Source organism: Squalius cephalus, assembly GCF_949319135.1.
Source record: "Squalius cephalus genome assembly, chromosome: 1".
In the NCBI taxonomy this organism is placed as follows: domain Eukaryota; kingdom Metazoa; phylum Chordata; class Actinopteri; order Cypriniformes; family Leuciscidae; genus Squalius; species Squalius cephalus.
In genome coordinates, this window is record NC_137122.1 from 35,433,713 (window position 1) to 35,449,169 (window position 15,457).

Here is a 15,457-nt window from a genome sequence, read left to right on the forward strand (position 1 = left end):
GACGCATCAGGAACAACAGGGGCGTTGAACTACCTGGGGCCGGCTCCAGGTCTGCAGCCTCCCCCTGGCATATATTTTTTTAACACTCAGTTCGATCAACTCTCTTATAGCACCACCATGTGGAATGATTAAACGCATACCTTGTGTTCAGCTTTACTCGTTTAGGAGATGGATCAATGTAAGTTATGGGCAATAGCTACATAGACAATACGATATGTAAAAAAATAAATGAACGAATAGATGAATTAATAATCATTTTCGTTGAAGTAACAATTAACTTATCAAGTTTATCAAAAGTCCCAAGGAAAAGTGGGTTTAAGAGAGATGGACAGAGTGAAAGATGAGTCTTGAATGAGGATCAGGTAATGGCCACTAGGGGGCACAGTTCGTAATATGCCGTCATTGTTTATTCCAAAATGACGGAAAACAGCGCGTCGCCGGAGGATCCCTGGCTAAAAGTAAGAAAAACTATTCAGATAAAGACCGTCTGTTGATTTTAAACAGTCGTTTTCTTCAAAATCGACTTCGTAACGTGTGTTCCTGTTCATCTGTGTAACGTTAGGTCTGCAACGGTTGGTTTCACTTTCTAGCTCAGCTTGCTAGCCTTAAAGTTCAGCAAGTCAAAAGAAGAATTACAGCTTCCCACATGTCCGTGGTCTTTAAATGTAGTCTATTTAGCGGTGATTTAGACTAAAAAATCACTGCAGAAACGCGGCCAAAAACGGTTCTGTGCTTAAAATATCCATTTATGTTGTAAATAATCGAGTGGAAGCTGTGTAACAGATGTTTAAGAGTTGAATCCGCTAAGCTAACTTGCTTATTGGATACATTGACTGTTATTCTGACTGTTTCAAAACGCATACATTAGACAGATCATTTTGGGGCATCGAACGACCGAATCGACTCTCCAGAGGGACACGGTTCGATTCAGTTCTCTTTTGTTCCTCACTATATTTATTCTCTTGAGTTCCTGCCGCATATTCATAAGCAACGAATAAAATATGCCCTCTTTTCCACAAGCTGTAATGACAGCTTGACAATATGACAATGATTGCTCAATCAGAGAGTTTGAAGAGAGATTAAATATTACCTTTCAAAGGGGTTTATTTGGGACACCTCACAGTGGGGAGTTAGAGGTGTCCTAGGAAAAGGCAAGGCAGGACAGCTCAGACTCAGTTTGCATATGTGATCATTAGTTGGCTGGTCTCTGAATGTTTAGTCTGGCTGGTTTTGACTGTTCTTCTGTTTGTCTTTCTGTCACCATGTCTCAGCAGACAGATGGCACCTTCAGCGACAACGGCTTCGATCACAGTGAGTACTCAACTACACAGTTACAGACTACATTGTGTTTTTCAAGGTGAAGGTTAGACTTCAGGTTATAACACAAGGTTATATATGTACACATATTTAAATTTCCATATCTTTAAGGTTTCTTTGCCGAAAATGCTTGCAAAGGAAGTTTGGTGTCAAGAGCCAACAGCATTGGATCCACAAGTGCCTCTTCAGTACCAAACACAGGTGATGATACTACAAATCTCAATCATCTAATGTCAAACATGGCCATTTTTTTTTACGTTGATAAATAACCTTTGCTCTAAAATTGCTCCCCTGTTCTGGATTTCCACTGTTACAGTTGACAAGAAATCGAAATTCATCTATTTTCTAGATGAATTGTGAACGATTCATCTATACATTTCATTCTTCTTGTTTTTGACCTTGTAATTTTTAATAAATGTTGTAACTGTATCTCCTCTCTGACATATGCAGGACTTCTCTAATCATTTAGCATTTGTTTGCCTCCGTTTTTTAACTCAACGCCGACATCTCAAAATCCAATCAGCCAAGTCTCCGTCCTATATTTTTTATTTTTCGATAATCTGTTATACTTGGATGTACGTCATAATTCGAAAAAAAAGAAAGATGTGTTGATACTTTAAAGACAGACAATAAATCATGACCACTGGTTGCTAACAGGTGGTTGTTCTTCCCTTTGGTTTAGATGATGAAGACAGTGACAACAGACATGAGACGCCCTATAAGGAGTCGTATAAAGACCGGAGGAGACAGGCACACACACAGGCAGAGCAGAAACGCAGGGATGCCATCAAGGTAAGGCTGGGAAGAGCAGATTGTTTTCAGGCTAACAGACAAGACAGTAGCCGACATAAGCACAATCTTTTCTGATTTCATATTACGGACGCCACGGGAACCCAAGTACTTGGAAGTGATGGCAATGATCAATCATAAAAGCACAATAACTTCAAAACATTTCATTTTTAATATTGCGATGGTGGTCTTGTTTTGATTTGCTTGACTGACAGCAGCTGTGCACGGTGACTCTCAGTTCAGGGCACAAATCTGTTTAGAGAGGGCAAACATGGGGCACGTTATGTTTAAATAATGGGAGAAAGAGCGAGCCTGATGCAATGAAAAGGAACAGTGCCTTGAGATGCGTTTTTAAAAGTTGAAGTACGGTATGTTTAACTTGACATGTCTTAAAACATGGCACAAGACATGATGTAACTGCAATGATGTCTGTCTTTGCATTGACTAAATAATTAATTTATTCTCAGCTCTCAGTGGGTAAAATATCGAATCGCAATATTTCTAATGAAAATTGTGAATGCAAATGGAATTTTGTGGGCTTTGTTAATAATAATAATACAAAATTAAACAAAATAAGAAATATTACTTTTGTAATATTTCAATGTGAAAAATTTTATTTAAGAAATATTGTAAAATTACAATACTAATTTTTATGGTCTTCATTTTCTAACATTAAATCGGCAAGATAATATATATTGACGGAAAACCACAGGGAGCCCTTCTATTTAGTTTTCAACAGCCAGTTCATAAGCGCTTCTTGGTAGGCACGTGTCGTTTCCCCAAATGCCCGTTATAAGCGACCCAAACTCAGAGCAGATGCAGAGATACTGTGAACCGAGTGTACAGTGTATCATGAGCTCCCCGTGTGTAGAAGTACTCTGCGCCGTGCTTCACACGTTCAGCTCATCAATCAAAAGTGTCCGCATGGATCTCTATCCCACAGAAAGGCTATGATGACCTGCAGTCTATTGTGCCTACGTGCCAGCAGCAGTCTGACTTCTCCATGGCCACACAGAAGATCAGCAAAGCTACAGTTCTGCAGAAGAGTGAGGGGACCTTCATTGTTGCCTATTAATATTTCCTTGTAACATGTCTTTTAGTCCAGAATGGAAAAGCTCAGCAACTCTGTGTGTGTGTGTGTGTGTGTGTGTGTGTGTGTGTGTGTGTGTGTGTGTGTGTCTCTTAACAGCAATTGACTACATTCAGTTTCTCCACAAAGAAAAGAAGAAGCAGGAAGAGGATGTTTCCACACTTAGGAAGGAGGTGATGGCGCTGAAAATTATGAAAACGTGAGTGGTTGGTTATTCAGCCGGAAACATATTTAGCTGCTTAAGTTGACAAATATAGTTCCACTTATTCTCCTGCAGGGCTGTTTTTGGGTGACATAGGGGTTTAACTGACACTGTCACTCTTCTGCCAAGAAAGATAACACCCTTTAAGACCTTTGAGAGAGGGAGAAGTCTTCACATACCAATGTGGAAGTTCTTCCTTTGTCTCTCGTGTTGACTATTAAGCGTTGCCTGTTAAACATATACTGTTGGATTGTAATTTTTATGAAACTGCTACGGATTATTTCAGAATGTATCACCCGAATGTATTTTAGAATTTCTAACTTGTCAAGTTGAAATGTTTTATATAATAAACATTTTATGGATTGTGATATTGACCTTGTGGTTGCCATGCAAACAGCCCTGATGCTGACATGGCATTAAATAATAAACCACCAAACAAACTAATGTGACCATTAAGGCCGCAATTATATTGCAGGTCTTGATGGCCATTTCCAATTTGTTGACTAAACTAGTTTTTTTTTTTTTTTTACGACCAGCTTAAATCTTTTAAAAGTGATTAATTTCCGATATTTGCATTTACACTACACACTTGGCCCAGAAAAGCTTAGGTTGAAAAGGAAATTGAAATGGCGTGATTTGATGGATGCAGTCGAAATGATAATGCAAGCTTTTGCTTTCTGCACCATCTTTAAAAGTTGCTCCAAAGGCTCAAAAGACATAAACTTCAGCATGACTCCTCTGGGTTGAGCCTTCGTCGTCCATTGCACTATTGAAAAGAGTCATGTGATCACAGTTGGTGTCCACCAAGGTTATTATAGTTTTGCATTTTTAAATTAGCTTTTATTTTAATATCATTTTCAAATTTCCTATAAATTCCAGGTTGTCCTGAGAACATCACGGGTTGCCATCTTGTAATTACAGTTATGACATGGTGTGAACGCAGCATAAGCTTGTTTTGGTTCAGGAGGAACTGTAAAATATTTTACTGTTTGTTTGTGGCGCTCACTGTGTGTCTACAAATCTGCATAGTCTCATGAAATGCACTGATGATGTGTGATGTCTGTGTGAGCAGGGTGAGTGTAGGTATGCAAATACATATGTTAAAAGGCAGGTAGGACATAGTATCATTGCATTTGGACCGAATGCAATGATTGGATGAAATTGTTTGTTTTTTTTTGTCCAAAGACTTCCACAGAAGATATATGTACATATTTTAATACACTGAAAAAAAAAGATTCGTTGAATTTAATCAATTTTTTATGGTATAAGTGGTTGCACACAATTGATTTAAGCTACATTTAAAACAAATGCATTAAGTTGAACTAAAATTGAATAAGTTCAACTTAATGCATTTGTTTAAATGTAGCTAAAATCAATTGTGTGCAACCACTTATACCATAACATTTTTTATTAAATTCAACGAATCATTTCAGTTTAGTTTTAGTTAGTTTCATTAATGGTTTTGTTAGTTTTAGTTTAGTTTTTATTTTGTGAACACATTTCTATTTAGTTTTTATATATTTAGTTTCAGTTTTAGTAATTATAGTTTAGCAGAGTTAACAGAACACTTCCAGTTAAAGACATTTAATTTCAGCAAAGTTTAATGTTTACAGTTAACTCTTGTGGAAAACCTCTCAATAATAAAAATAAAATAATTGTTTTCAGGATGAACAAAGAACCAAACAAATGCAACTAAAAAGTAAAAATTATTCATTCATACTCATTCATATTAAAAATGAAATCTTATTAAACGTGGTGTATAAGAAAAAGATATGCGTATGATTATTATGATTATTCTTTAAGATTATTTCTTTGATTAATCCTTTCAAACATTATTCTTGTATTGATCCATTTATGCTTTTTGTCTATTGCATCGATTAAAATCATATACTCATAGTTATACTCATATTCAAATGTTCTATTCAGACCAGACATTTAATAGGCCTATACTTCTACTCTGACAAATGTACGTCTATTTCTGGGCTATAGACATGCTATTTGTTTTCTTCCGTTTTCTGCTCAGTGTGGTATCTTGTCTAATATGTGTGGTAGGCCTATCTTGGCACATGAGATGGTCATCTTACCTGGAATTAAGGTACAGCTGTATTTGCATAAGGTCTAGACATGATGGAAATACTTAGCCAATTTGGCTATTTCTGCTTCTTAGGGCTGGTTCACACAGAAAGCGGTTTTGCTTTGAAAAATGGAAAAATGACACAGGCACAGTGGAATGGGGAAAAAGCACAAGGTCTTGATACGCGTCTTTTGAAAGTTGAACTTACTTTAACTTGAGTGCCGCGTTTTTAGAGCGTCGTGTCATGCACATGATGCTGCAGAAGACGCGAGACTCAAGCGCAACAGTCATGCATTGAAAAATAAAGTAGTGCAGTGGAATGGAAAAAAGTGATTTTACGGTAGGCTACAGGATGAGAGCTTATTAATAAGAAAACAATTATTTATTTTTGCTAATTATTATTTTGTTTCAGTTAGTTTTTCAGTAACTGTTGTTAGTTTCGTTTCGTTTTAGTTTTTCATTTATGTTGAAATTTCTATTTTATTTCAGTTTACGTAATAGTCTTAGTTCAGTTTTCGTTTACGAAAATAACCTTGGTGTCCACCAGAGTTGACATCATTCGCCACCAACGCTTTTTCAATGACATATAACCCGCATTGACGGGAATATCTGATCAGTTGTATTTCCACATATGAATGAGGCCTGAAATCGATCTGAGAATATCAGAATCCCATGTGTTTTTTTCCTGCTTACACGTTCGTCATATCCGATCTGTGCCACATGCGAGGGGAAAAAATCAGAGTTGGGTCACTTGAACTATGTAAAATGTGGCCTAATTGACGCTCTGTGGTGTTTGTTTCAGGAACTATGAGCACATTGTGAAGGCCCATCAGAATAACCCTCAGCAGGGCAGCGAGCAGGTTTCAGATCAGGTGAAGTTCAGCGTGTTTCAGAGCATCATGGACTCTCTATTCCAGTCCTTCAATGCTGCAGTGTCAGTCAGCAACTTTCAGGATCTCTCTGCCTGCGTCTTCAGCTGGATCGAGGAACACTGCAAGCCACAGGTAGCACACATTTAAGGCCTATTCACAGCTGAATTATGACATGCACAACACCATTTTGTCTTGAATGTGTCTTAGAGCAGGGGCTCTCGACATTTTTGGATCCGAGGCCCGCCGTTGTCCACAACAATATTCAAAGGCCCCATGACTTTTCCAGTGATTTGATTTACTGATAAGGATTAAGAGTAAAAAAAAAAGTTTTTACAATTTCTACTTGATAAAATATTTTAGAGCTTGGTAAAACTAGAAAAAAGTATATTCATAAAATATAATTTATACCATGATCTGTCTGAATACTCGATTCTGATTGGCTGGAAGGTGTGCAATAAGAAAGTTTAATGCCAAGTCAGTTGAATCACCGTTCTATATTAATTTGCTGTTTTCATTGAAGCGCACACACACAGAAACTTGTCAACGCTGCCCCGTGACTTTTAGTAATAAAAAAGCTTCGCTACTGAATTGCTACATTATATTCTCAGCAACATGTGGGTTACTTTGCTATTTTGAAGTAATTAAACTCACAGCTTCGTTGTTAATAGAGAGAGAGAGATGCTGTACAGACACAGGTACACATCTCTCTCTCTCTCTCAATAATTAATTCAAATAAATGCTATAATTCATTCAAATAAATGTAATCTTACACACTATTTATCTCAGTGTCGGATTCGAAGCGGGAAGAATGCTAGATCTTAAGAGCCGTAATGTATGAAAATAACCATAAATTTTACCCTTCCGGTCAAATATTGCGCTGCAAACATCAATAACAGATTTATGTTGTCAATGATGGCAATTGTCCATGGTATGAGTGTTATTACATATTATATAATTTTATTAATATATAATGATATATAATTTTATTATATTACATGACTTTTCCAGGTCTTGAAATCACACTTTTAAAATTAGGCTTCCTCATATATCCAGGTTTTTCTAGACAGTGGGAATCTTGATGAAGAAAAAAAAGTTGTTGATGGGCTAAATTAAATAAGAAATATCATGTTTGGGTGTTTTAGCTCGTTTTAAGTCTTGTTCGGTCTCATTTTAAATCAGTCATCTAGAGGTTCCCATAGAGGTTTACTGAGGCTCCCTAATTGAAGAACCACTGTCTTAAAGGACATTTACACTTGCTATTTTTATGATCATCAGATAGCTTTGGTTTTTCTGTCATTCACCGGCACAGGCTTAGATAAACATCGAAAACTCCCTGACTGACCATGTTTTTCTGTATCGTTGACAGACGCTGAGAGAGTATGTGGTGACTGTGCTGCAGCAGGTGAATAGTCAGCTGTACTGAAGCTGGCAATTCGTCTGTCCCTCAGGCTAACCTCTCACTCAAGAACACGGTCTCACTTTCACACACACACTACTGGACTGGGGTGCGTTCAAGAACTCTGAAGAGATGAAGTAGCGCTTGCTCAAGTATTGACTGATTTTGTGAAGTGTTTATAGCAGTGATTCCAATCAATAAGTGTGGAAATGCAACAATTTAATAAGAGGAGTAAGAGGTTTCTCTCTAATAAGAGGGGAAAACATGTTTGTTATTGCATCTTCTGTTTCCTCATTCACCTACCATGCAAGTTCTGTTTAGTTGTTGACAAACACACCTCAGTCCTAAAGTTTAATCGTATGTATTTGTTTAATCTAAAGTTTCATCAGTATTCATATTTTCACAAGTCTGCAGGTGTGATGCTGAGATAAACTAGCATTTTAACAACCACAAATATGAGGAATACCCAGCTGTCCGACATCACCACACCCCAAGTACCGAGGTGTGAGATATGTCTCAGTTTGCTGCATTGTAAACCATACAGCTGTCTTTGAATGATTATGGTTGGCGTGTTGCATTCAGTTATCATCTTTACCTCATGTTAAAGTCGTTTTCCAAAGCACAACTACTTTTTCACCTTTGCGAATAGCTTAGTGCTGGAAATGGGAGCTGAGAGGTCTAGTTACATTGTGATGCATCACTGTCAGTTGGTTTTTACATAAAAAAACAGCTGTCCCGCATGCTTTAATATATTTAAAGTTAGGCAAGGCTGAGCCATCTTTGTTCATCTTTTAAGCCACTGTCCTTAGGGATGCTGTGACCAAAGATTGCAGTGTCGAAGCACAAATAATGGAAGATAAACCTCTTATCATTTTATGTAAATTTCTATTCAGCTGTGTGTAGCGCAATAATGTCCAGTGTTTTATTCTACATTTATGTTAATGGTTTGAGCTCTTGTGATCAGTATGTTTTGTGCTGCATAAGCTATCATTGAAGACACAGTCACTTCCGTGCGTGGTAGCAACTTCACACGGTGTGACCGCCCAATTCTATTTGTGTTTTAATGAATGTTAATTTAGGCATGATAAAAATTTGAATCGAAGTCTACTCAGGACACAGATTATTTTTATGTATCGAGATCTTTTTTTAAATAACAGACGATTGTACAAATCAACTGTTGTGACCTGTGCTGGAATAAGGGACATCTTTACAAGTTAAGCCATACAGTGAAGCGAAATGCTAGCTCACAGAAATGAGGCTAAGTCATGCTAAACTAGACTCAGTGCTTCTGCATTTCTGAAAATCTGGTTGAAATATTTTTGTATCAGTATACTTTTAATTGAAAAATAAACAATATTCAAACTTATGTACCGCTTTTGTTCTTTCTTTTTCAACATAACTTTAATAAATAGAATTGGTTTTAACAAAACAGTTATCTTGGTGTCACAGAATTCTCTGCATTACTGTCCAACCTTTCCAAAAATCTGGCGTCCCAGCAACGGCATCTGAATTTTAACAGTGAGTCCTCCATCAGATGTTGGGCATTGTCACTTTATGGTCCTCATCTGTTTCAATCCCAGCCTCCTCCTGATTTCAAACACATACACAAGATGAAAAGGGAAGACTCAGATAGGCAACATTAATAAAAAAATTAAAAAAAACATGCTGAGAGAGGTCCGATGTTTTTCATTTGCCAGTAAAACAATACTCCAAGGGAATGACTCACCAGAAACTGTTTCTTGCTTTTTGGATACCCCTCCAAAATAGCTCCAACCATATCAGAAACCTGGTAGGTAAAGAGACAAAAAATACTTTTCTTTTCAGTGTACAAGAGCCTTTCAAGCTAAATGGCTGTTTAGTGTAGGAGGTTATATAGCACTATAGTATCAGGTATTGTTTGCTAGGACAGTTCAGTTGAGACCAGTGTGCAGTTTCCATTCGTACATTAATGAACTATGGTGTTGATTAAAATAAGATGGAAATTATTGCACTTTCATTAAGGCACGCCTTACAGTAGTATCATTAAACATTTGCAGGCATTTTGTATCCTGGGCAGAATTTGAAGTTGTAAAAAGATGTTTTTATGGATCATTACCATTCTCTTTCTCTTCCTCCACTCTTTCACATAAGTCTCTCTCTCCTTGGAAACCTGGGGGCCAAGAAATACATTTGTCAGCAACATAAGCATAATATATTGTTGACTGCCTCAAGACAGCAACATTATCTTCATAAACTTCAACTAATGAATCAAACATATTCCAGAGATGCTAGAAGGCTCTAGTTTGGTCTTTTTGAATTACTTGCACAAAAAAAAAAAAACTATTTAATGGGCAATCCTCAATAATAAGGTTGGCTTGGGGCCAGTGTGGGAGAGATTCAGGTCGGTGGATGGAACAGTCATTTGCACTGATTGGGCACTACATTTTGAGTTCATTAATCATGTATAAGGCTGCCAAATGTTAACACTTGGTTTTCTGTCATGTATTGAATATTGTAGAATCAGCTCATTCAAATGTCACTAAGGTAATGACATGTAACTAGGGATGTCCCGATCCGATCACATGATCGGAAATCGGGCCCGATCACGTGTTTTCAGACTCGATCGGAATCGGACGTTACCTCCCGATCAGGACTCGGATATATATATTCGCATTATTTTTTAACACATCAATATTTATGCGGTGGCACAGAGTTACGCCGGTTTCACATTGCACGCGTTAGTAAGCAGCGCAGGAGCAGTGCGTATGGTGAGCAGGAGCAGGACACGCGGGTTTTGCTTTCACACTGGCATCGTTTGTCACGCGCGGCTGAACCGCGGGTTGTGTAGGCTACAGACAGAGTAGGCTACTCTGTAATGGATAAGTTGGCATTGCTTTTTTTCGTTTTCAAATACATTTAAGAGAAAAGACTTGTCAAGAAGCTTATTTTATTAATAATTTCATATATATAACTACTTTTGTTTCATCTTTGATTTTATTGTTATGGCAACAAGTTTGTTTTTGGACATTTGTTTTCTTTTTAAATTGCTGTTGGTCATTTGATTGACTGTTTAAAACACAATAGATATCATCAATGCACTTTTTGGATAAAACTGCGGTGTATTTTGGCCATGATCAATGTATTGTCACTTTAATTCAGCAAAAGCGGCGCAGCAAAAATAGACTCGGCGCCGAAACGATCGCGGCACTGCTGCTTCTGCTCTGCTACGCACTGCCGCGCCGCCTCTGCGCGCGGTGTGAATGCTCTAAAGCCTGGTTTAATCTGGTAACATGGGCGGCGAAATAAATACGCGCTGCACGCTCTGCTAACAGTGCAGTGTGAAACCGGTGTAAGAGTTAGGAGTGCAGTTCCTAAAAGCACATTACTGGCTTTGCAAACACTGTAGCACTTTTATTTTTTATTTGTTTACATGCCTGCCGCCGGGTATTTTAAGTTGAGGTGCTATTTGTTTATATATTAGACTTTTTTTATATTTACTGTTGCACTAAAGTCCAAAAGTGAAGAATTTATGTATTTGATTGTTCAAGCTACCTCACAGAAGTGCTCTGTTTGTTAACAGAGTTGTTGAATGTTAAAATAAGGTGAATTAAATAAAAAATAAGGAACATCCTGGATCTGTTTTTTCGCTCTTCTTTATTCTTTTTTTATGTATTAAGTATCGGATCGGGACTCGGTATCGGCAGATACTCAAAATCAAATGACTCGGACTCGGACTCGAGGGCAAAAAAACCTGATCGGGACATCCCTACATGTAACTGCTTAAAGATGTCGAAACTGAGACTTTGGCTACGGTCAGACTGTCAGTCCAAATCTGATTTTTGTGCTTATCCGATTGAAATCCGATCAGATTTAGCAAATAAATAAGAAAAGACATGAAATGCGATTTTCACAAATCCGTTTCGAGTTACATTCACATGTGGTTTGAAATCCAATTTAGATAGCATTTATGGAAATGCGTTTCAGTCTGACTGCTCTGGGGTGCGTTTCCCGAAAGCATCGTTGGCCAACTATGGTCGCAAGTTCATCGCAATGTCCATTGAACTCTATTGGTAACGACGGAACTTGCGACCATAGTTGGCCAACGATGCTTTCGGGAAACGCACCCCTGATCGGATTTCTCATGCTTTACACTAATTTCTCACACCATGTAAAATGTTGTTTTAGGAAACATGCTGAAAGTCGCTGAAACAAAGCTATGTTGTTGCAAAGTGCCGGACGAGCAGAAAATGACAAAATACAGCATCTGTATTACTTTTTTTTTTTTTTGCCATATACCTACAGTACCAACGCGACCCCATTGTCATAGAAACCAATGCAGATATTCCGGGAACCGAAAGAGCGGCGTGGGACAAACAAATCGGTTGCGATACAAAATGTGGACAGTCAATAATTTAGATCAGATTCCAATCGGATACACAAATAATCAGATTTGGACTGACGCATTTGTGAACGTAGCATTTGAGAATGTTTTCCACCACATGGCACAGTTTTTCTGCAAAAGTGCATGTAAGAATGTGTAGCCGTCACTATTACAGAAACGTTAGGGGTTTTTATTGTAAAGCAAAGTTAAGGTTAAAATATATACACTACCATTCAAAAGTTTGGGGATTGCATGATTTATGTTTTTGAAAGAATTATCTTATGCTTAACAAGGCTGCATTTATTTGATCAATAATGCAGTAAAACAGTAATATTGTAAAATATTACAATTTAAAATGACTATTTTAATGTATTTTAAAATGCAATTTATTAATGTGATGGCAAAGCTAAAGAAACATTTATTATCAAGGTTAAAAAAGTGTATATTTATCTACAGTACACATACATAAACTGATCAACAACTCCAACTCTTTCAGATTGTTTGATGAATAGGAAGTTCAAAAGATTTTATTTGAAATATAAATCTTTTGTCACATTATAAATGTCTTTACTGTCACTTTTGATCAATTTATTGAATAAAAACTGAATAAAAACTTAATTTATTTAAAAAATACATTATATCTTGACCCCAAACTTATGAATGAAAAAAAGCACGTTGCTAAAAATAAAATGTATCCATTTTTGGAGGGTCTAAGAGCAAAAATGCTGGCAGGGTAAGTAAAAATATGAACTACTAGTCTGACTTGGCAAGCAGACAAAATCCTTACTGTTACGATTACGATTAATCGAAATGAAACCGCACACGATTTGGCAAAGGCTGCCATTATTTTATGTGCAGTGTGTCAGTGAAGCACAGCTCTGTAAATAGTAGTAAATGCTGCTCCATCTGAACGCCAGAGGGCGCTCTCACGCAGAAACTCCAAATATGTCCAGCCGGAGAAGTAGACAACACACCTCATTCCAGGAAATCCCTATGGGCATCATACTCTTGCTGTAGCTGCTTTTTTAAATGTTGTCTTTTGTTGGACAAAAGGTTCATGAATGCTTCTCATGTTTGGCATGTGTTGCTTTTTCAAATTCATATTATAAGCGACTCAAACTCGCAGTGCTTCCAGATGGAGCAGCATTTACTACTGATCACAGAGTTGTCCGTCACTGACAAGATGCACATAACAAATAATCGCAATAAACCAAATCGGTTTGAGCGCGATTTCATGTTAATTGCGATAATAAATCGTGCAGCCCTATCCCAGACTAGATCCTGCATCGTGCATTTGACAAGCCAAGGCCAAAAGATCAGCAGACATTGAAGAACACAGTGATTTCGAACCTTCTCCCTCTCCTGAGGGGTCACATGGTTTGTAGCTGACTTGATTTTATCCAGCCTCTCTCTGTACCCAGAACACTCCGCCTGCAGCTCCTGGATCTGTGCCTTCATCTCTGCTGTGGTTAATGAGCTGTTCAACTCCTTCAGCTCTGTGGGCAAAAATATGACCGTTTTATCAAACACTGGCAGTCTGTGCACAAGTTCAAACCATTCATCTTTCCCAACAGCACAATTTAAGTGCACACCTGAATCAAGCTGCCTGCAGCTCTGTGAGATGGTCTGTACTTCAGTGCTGATCTCCGCAATACGACTGTCCATCTTCTTAAGTTCAGCATCACTCACATCTGCAAACTGAGACTGAAGGGACAGAAGGGACACCTGTCAGGCTGATTCACAAACACTGGTTCTTTTATAACACGGTAAAACCTCCATCCAATTGTATTATATGCGGAATCACACCGACCTGATCTGCAAAGTAGATCTTCTGCTTTCCATAGACTTTCTCTTTAATCTTTCCCTCCTGGGCAAGCTGATCCATCGCTTTGACCACAGCCTGTGTAAGTGCCAAAAAAACAGTGACCAATAGTGATCACTCAATCAAACAACTGCACTAATGACCACATTTAACGCATACAGTGAATACCACAAAGAGCTCTAGAGATGTCACAGACTCTTAACTGCTGGACAGATGTCATCAAAACAAAAGAGTTTAATCCCAAATGTTGCTTTTTTACCGTTTTACCCAGACCACACTGCTTCTGTAGGTTGGTAAAAACATCCTGAGCACTATAGGGTCTGTTTTTCTCATTGAGGTAAGCGAGGATCTGTGCGACACCTGTGTGTGTCAGAGAGAGAAAGATGCAAATCGGATGTATTATAGATGATTATTTTCTAGATGCGTAACGTCAGAGCTATATCATTAATACAATTACAACCAAATAAAGACATAACACGTTCACTCGTGTATGTTAAAGAAATATCGCGTACCTGAACTGTCTTTTTTGCTCATTGTTTATTCAGTTTAGATCTGTCGACGATCTGCTGCACTCTTATGTTGTTTACTTCAGTCAGCTTTCGCGCGCCGAGTTGAATTGTGGGTCCACCGATGATGACGACACGTACGTCATCTCGAAGACGCCATTTTTGTCCAGTAAAACTAATTGTGGGAGTGAGCAGCATCCCTATGCCCTACTCCCTTCGATGGCAGAGCCCTTGAAGTGGGGACTTTGAAAATGAGTAGGCGTCTTGCGTCAGTTGTTGCGTGCCATATATATGTAGCCGTTTGGATTGGAACCTATGTTCTATGATGACTAATGTGTAGTCTATGTTTGGAACGCAAAGGGGGATGTTCCCATGACAACGCAGCACGGTGTCGGTGTCCATCAGCTGTTCTTACGCATAGACTGTAAAAAATGTGTTACTATTGCTGTTAACATAACTGTTGCAAATAAATATACATTTTATATATAAAAAGTTTTTTGTTTTTTTTTTAAAGGGGGGGGGGGGGGGGGGTGTCTTTCTCTGCTCTCAACTTTAAAACTTGCCGTCTCATCTTTGGACCCTGCCTGCATAACCTAATACATTTCTTACCTATTAAACTTATTTAAACAACATGACAAAAATGTGACAAAACAACTTTTGCTCGGTTTGTAAGTTAACTCGAACTCTACCGCCATCTGGCTTTAAAAATGAATCACGAGCTGGGTCACATGACCATAAATAATAGAATTACTTCCTTGAAGTGAGTGAGCATCGCATGATGTGTACCCTAGTGTGTACCCATCGCCAACGGCCTTGTGGAAGGGCCCTTCGTGAAGGGATCCAGCTGTTCCCCAAGTGCCCTTCCAAAAATCCGTTTGAAATTTGCCCACATGTAACGTGTTGGATTTTCTTTCTATAAATATGTGTAATAGGTGCATTTGTGAGCTTACATATGTTTTAAATAAAAACATTTTTTATATAAAAGCTTATCTAAGAAATCACTTAAGAAAACATAGTCATTACTATGAA

At 38.0% G+C, this 15,457-nt stretch overlaps 2 protein-coding genes across 3 annotated transcripts; one reads left to right on the top strand and one right to left on the bottom strand.

The window, feature by feature from the left end:
• Positions 1–361: 361 nt before the first annotated feature.
• mlx (MAX dimerization protein MLX) lies at positions 362–9,106 on the top strand. Of its 2 annotated transcripts, none has more exons than XM_079851247.1 (8): positions 362–458; positions 1,272–1,311; positions 1,429–1,518; positions 2,000–2,109; positions 3,050–3,152; positions 3,296–3,395; positions 6,275–6,476; positions 7,711–9,106. In XM_079851247.1, the coding sequence occupies exons 1-8, from the start codon at positions 417–419 to the stop codon at positions 7,765–7,767; spliced, it is 744 nt and encodes a 247-aa protein (XP_079707373.1). In that variant the 5' UTR covers positions 362–416; the 3' UTR covers positions 7,768–9,106. The 2 variants fall into 2 exon arrangements, with proteins under 2 accessions (XP_079707373.1, XP_079707374.1); XM_079851248.1 differs by having other exon boundaries at positions 380–458; positions 1,275–1,311.
• On the bottom strand, positions 8,861–14,689 carry psmc3ip (PSMC3 interacting protein). Its single transcript, XM_079851459.1, has 8 exons — positions 14,435–14,689; positions 14,182–14,282; positions 13,911–14,000; positions 13,693–13,804; positions 13,451–13,596; positions 9,836–9,889; positions 9,467–9,526; positions 8,861–9,327 (listed from the first exon to the last, which is right to left on the bottom strand). The coding sequence occupies exons 1-8, from the start codon at positions 14,454–14,456 to the stop codon at positions 9,271–9,273; spliced, it is 642 nt and encodes a 213-aa protein (XP_079707585.1). The 5' UTR covers positions 14,457–14,689; the 3' UTR covers positions 8,861–9,270.
• Between the last annotated feature and the right edge of the window lie 768 nt (positions 14,690–15,457).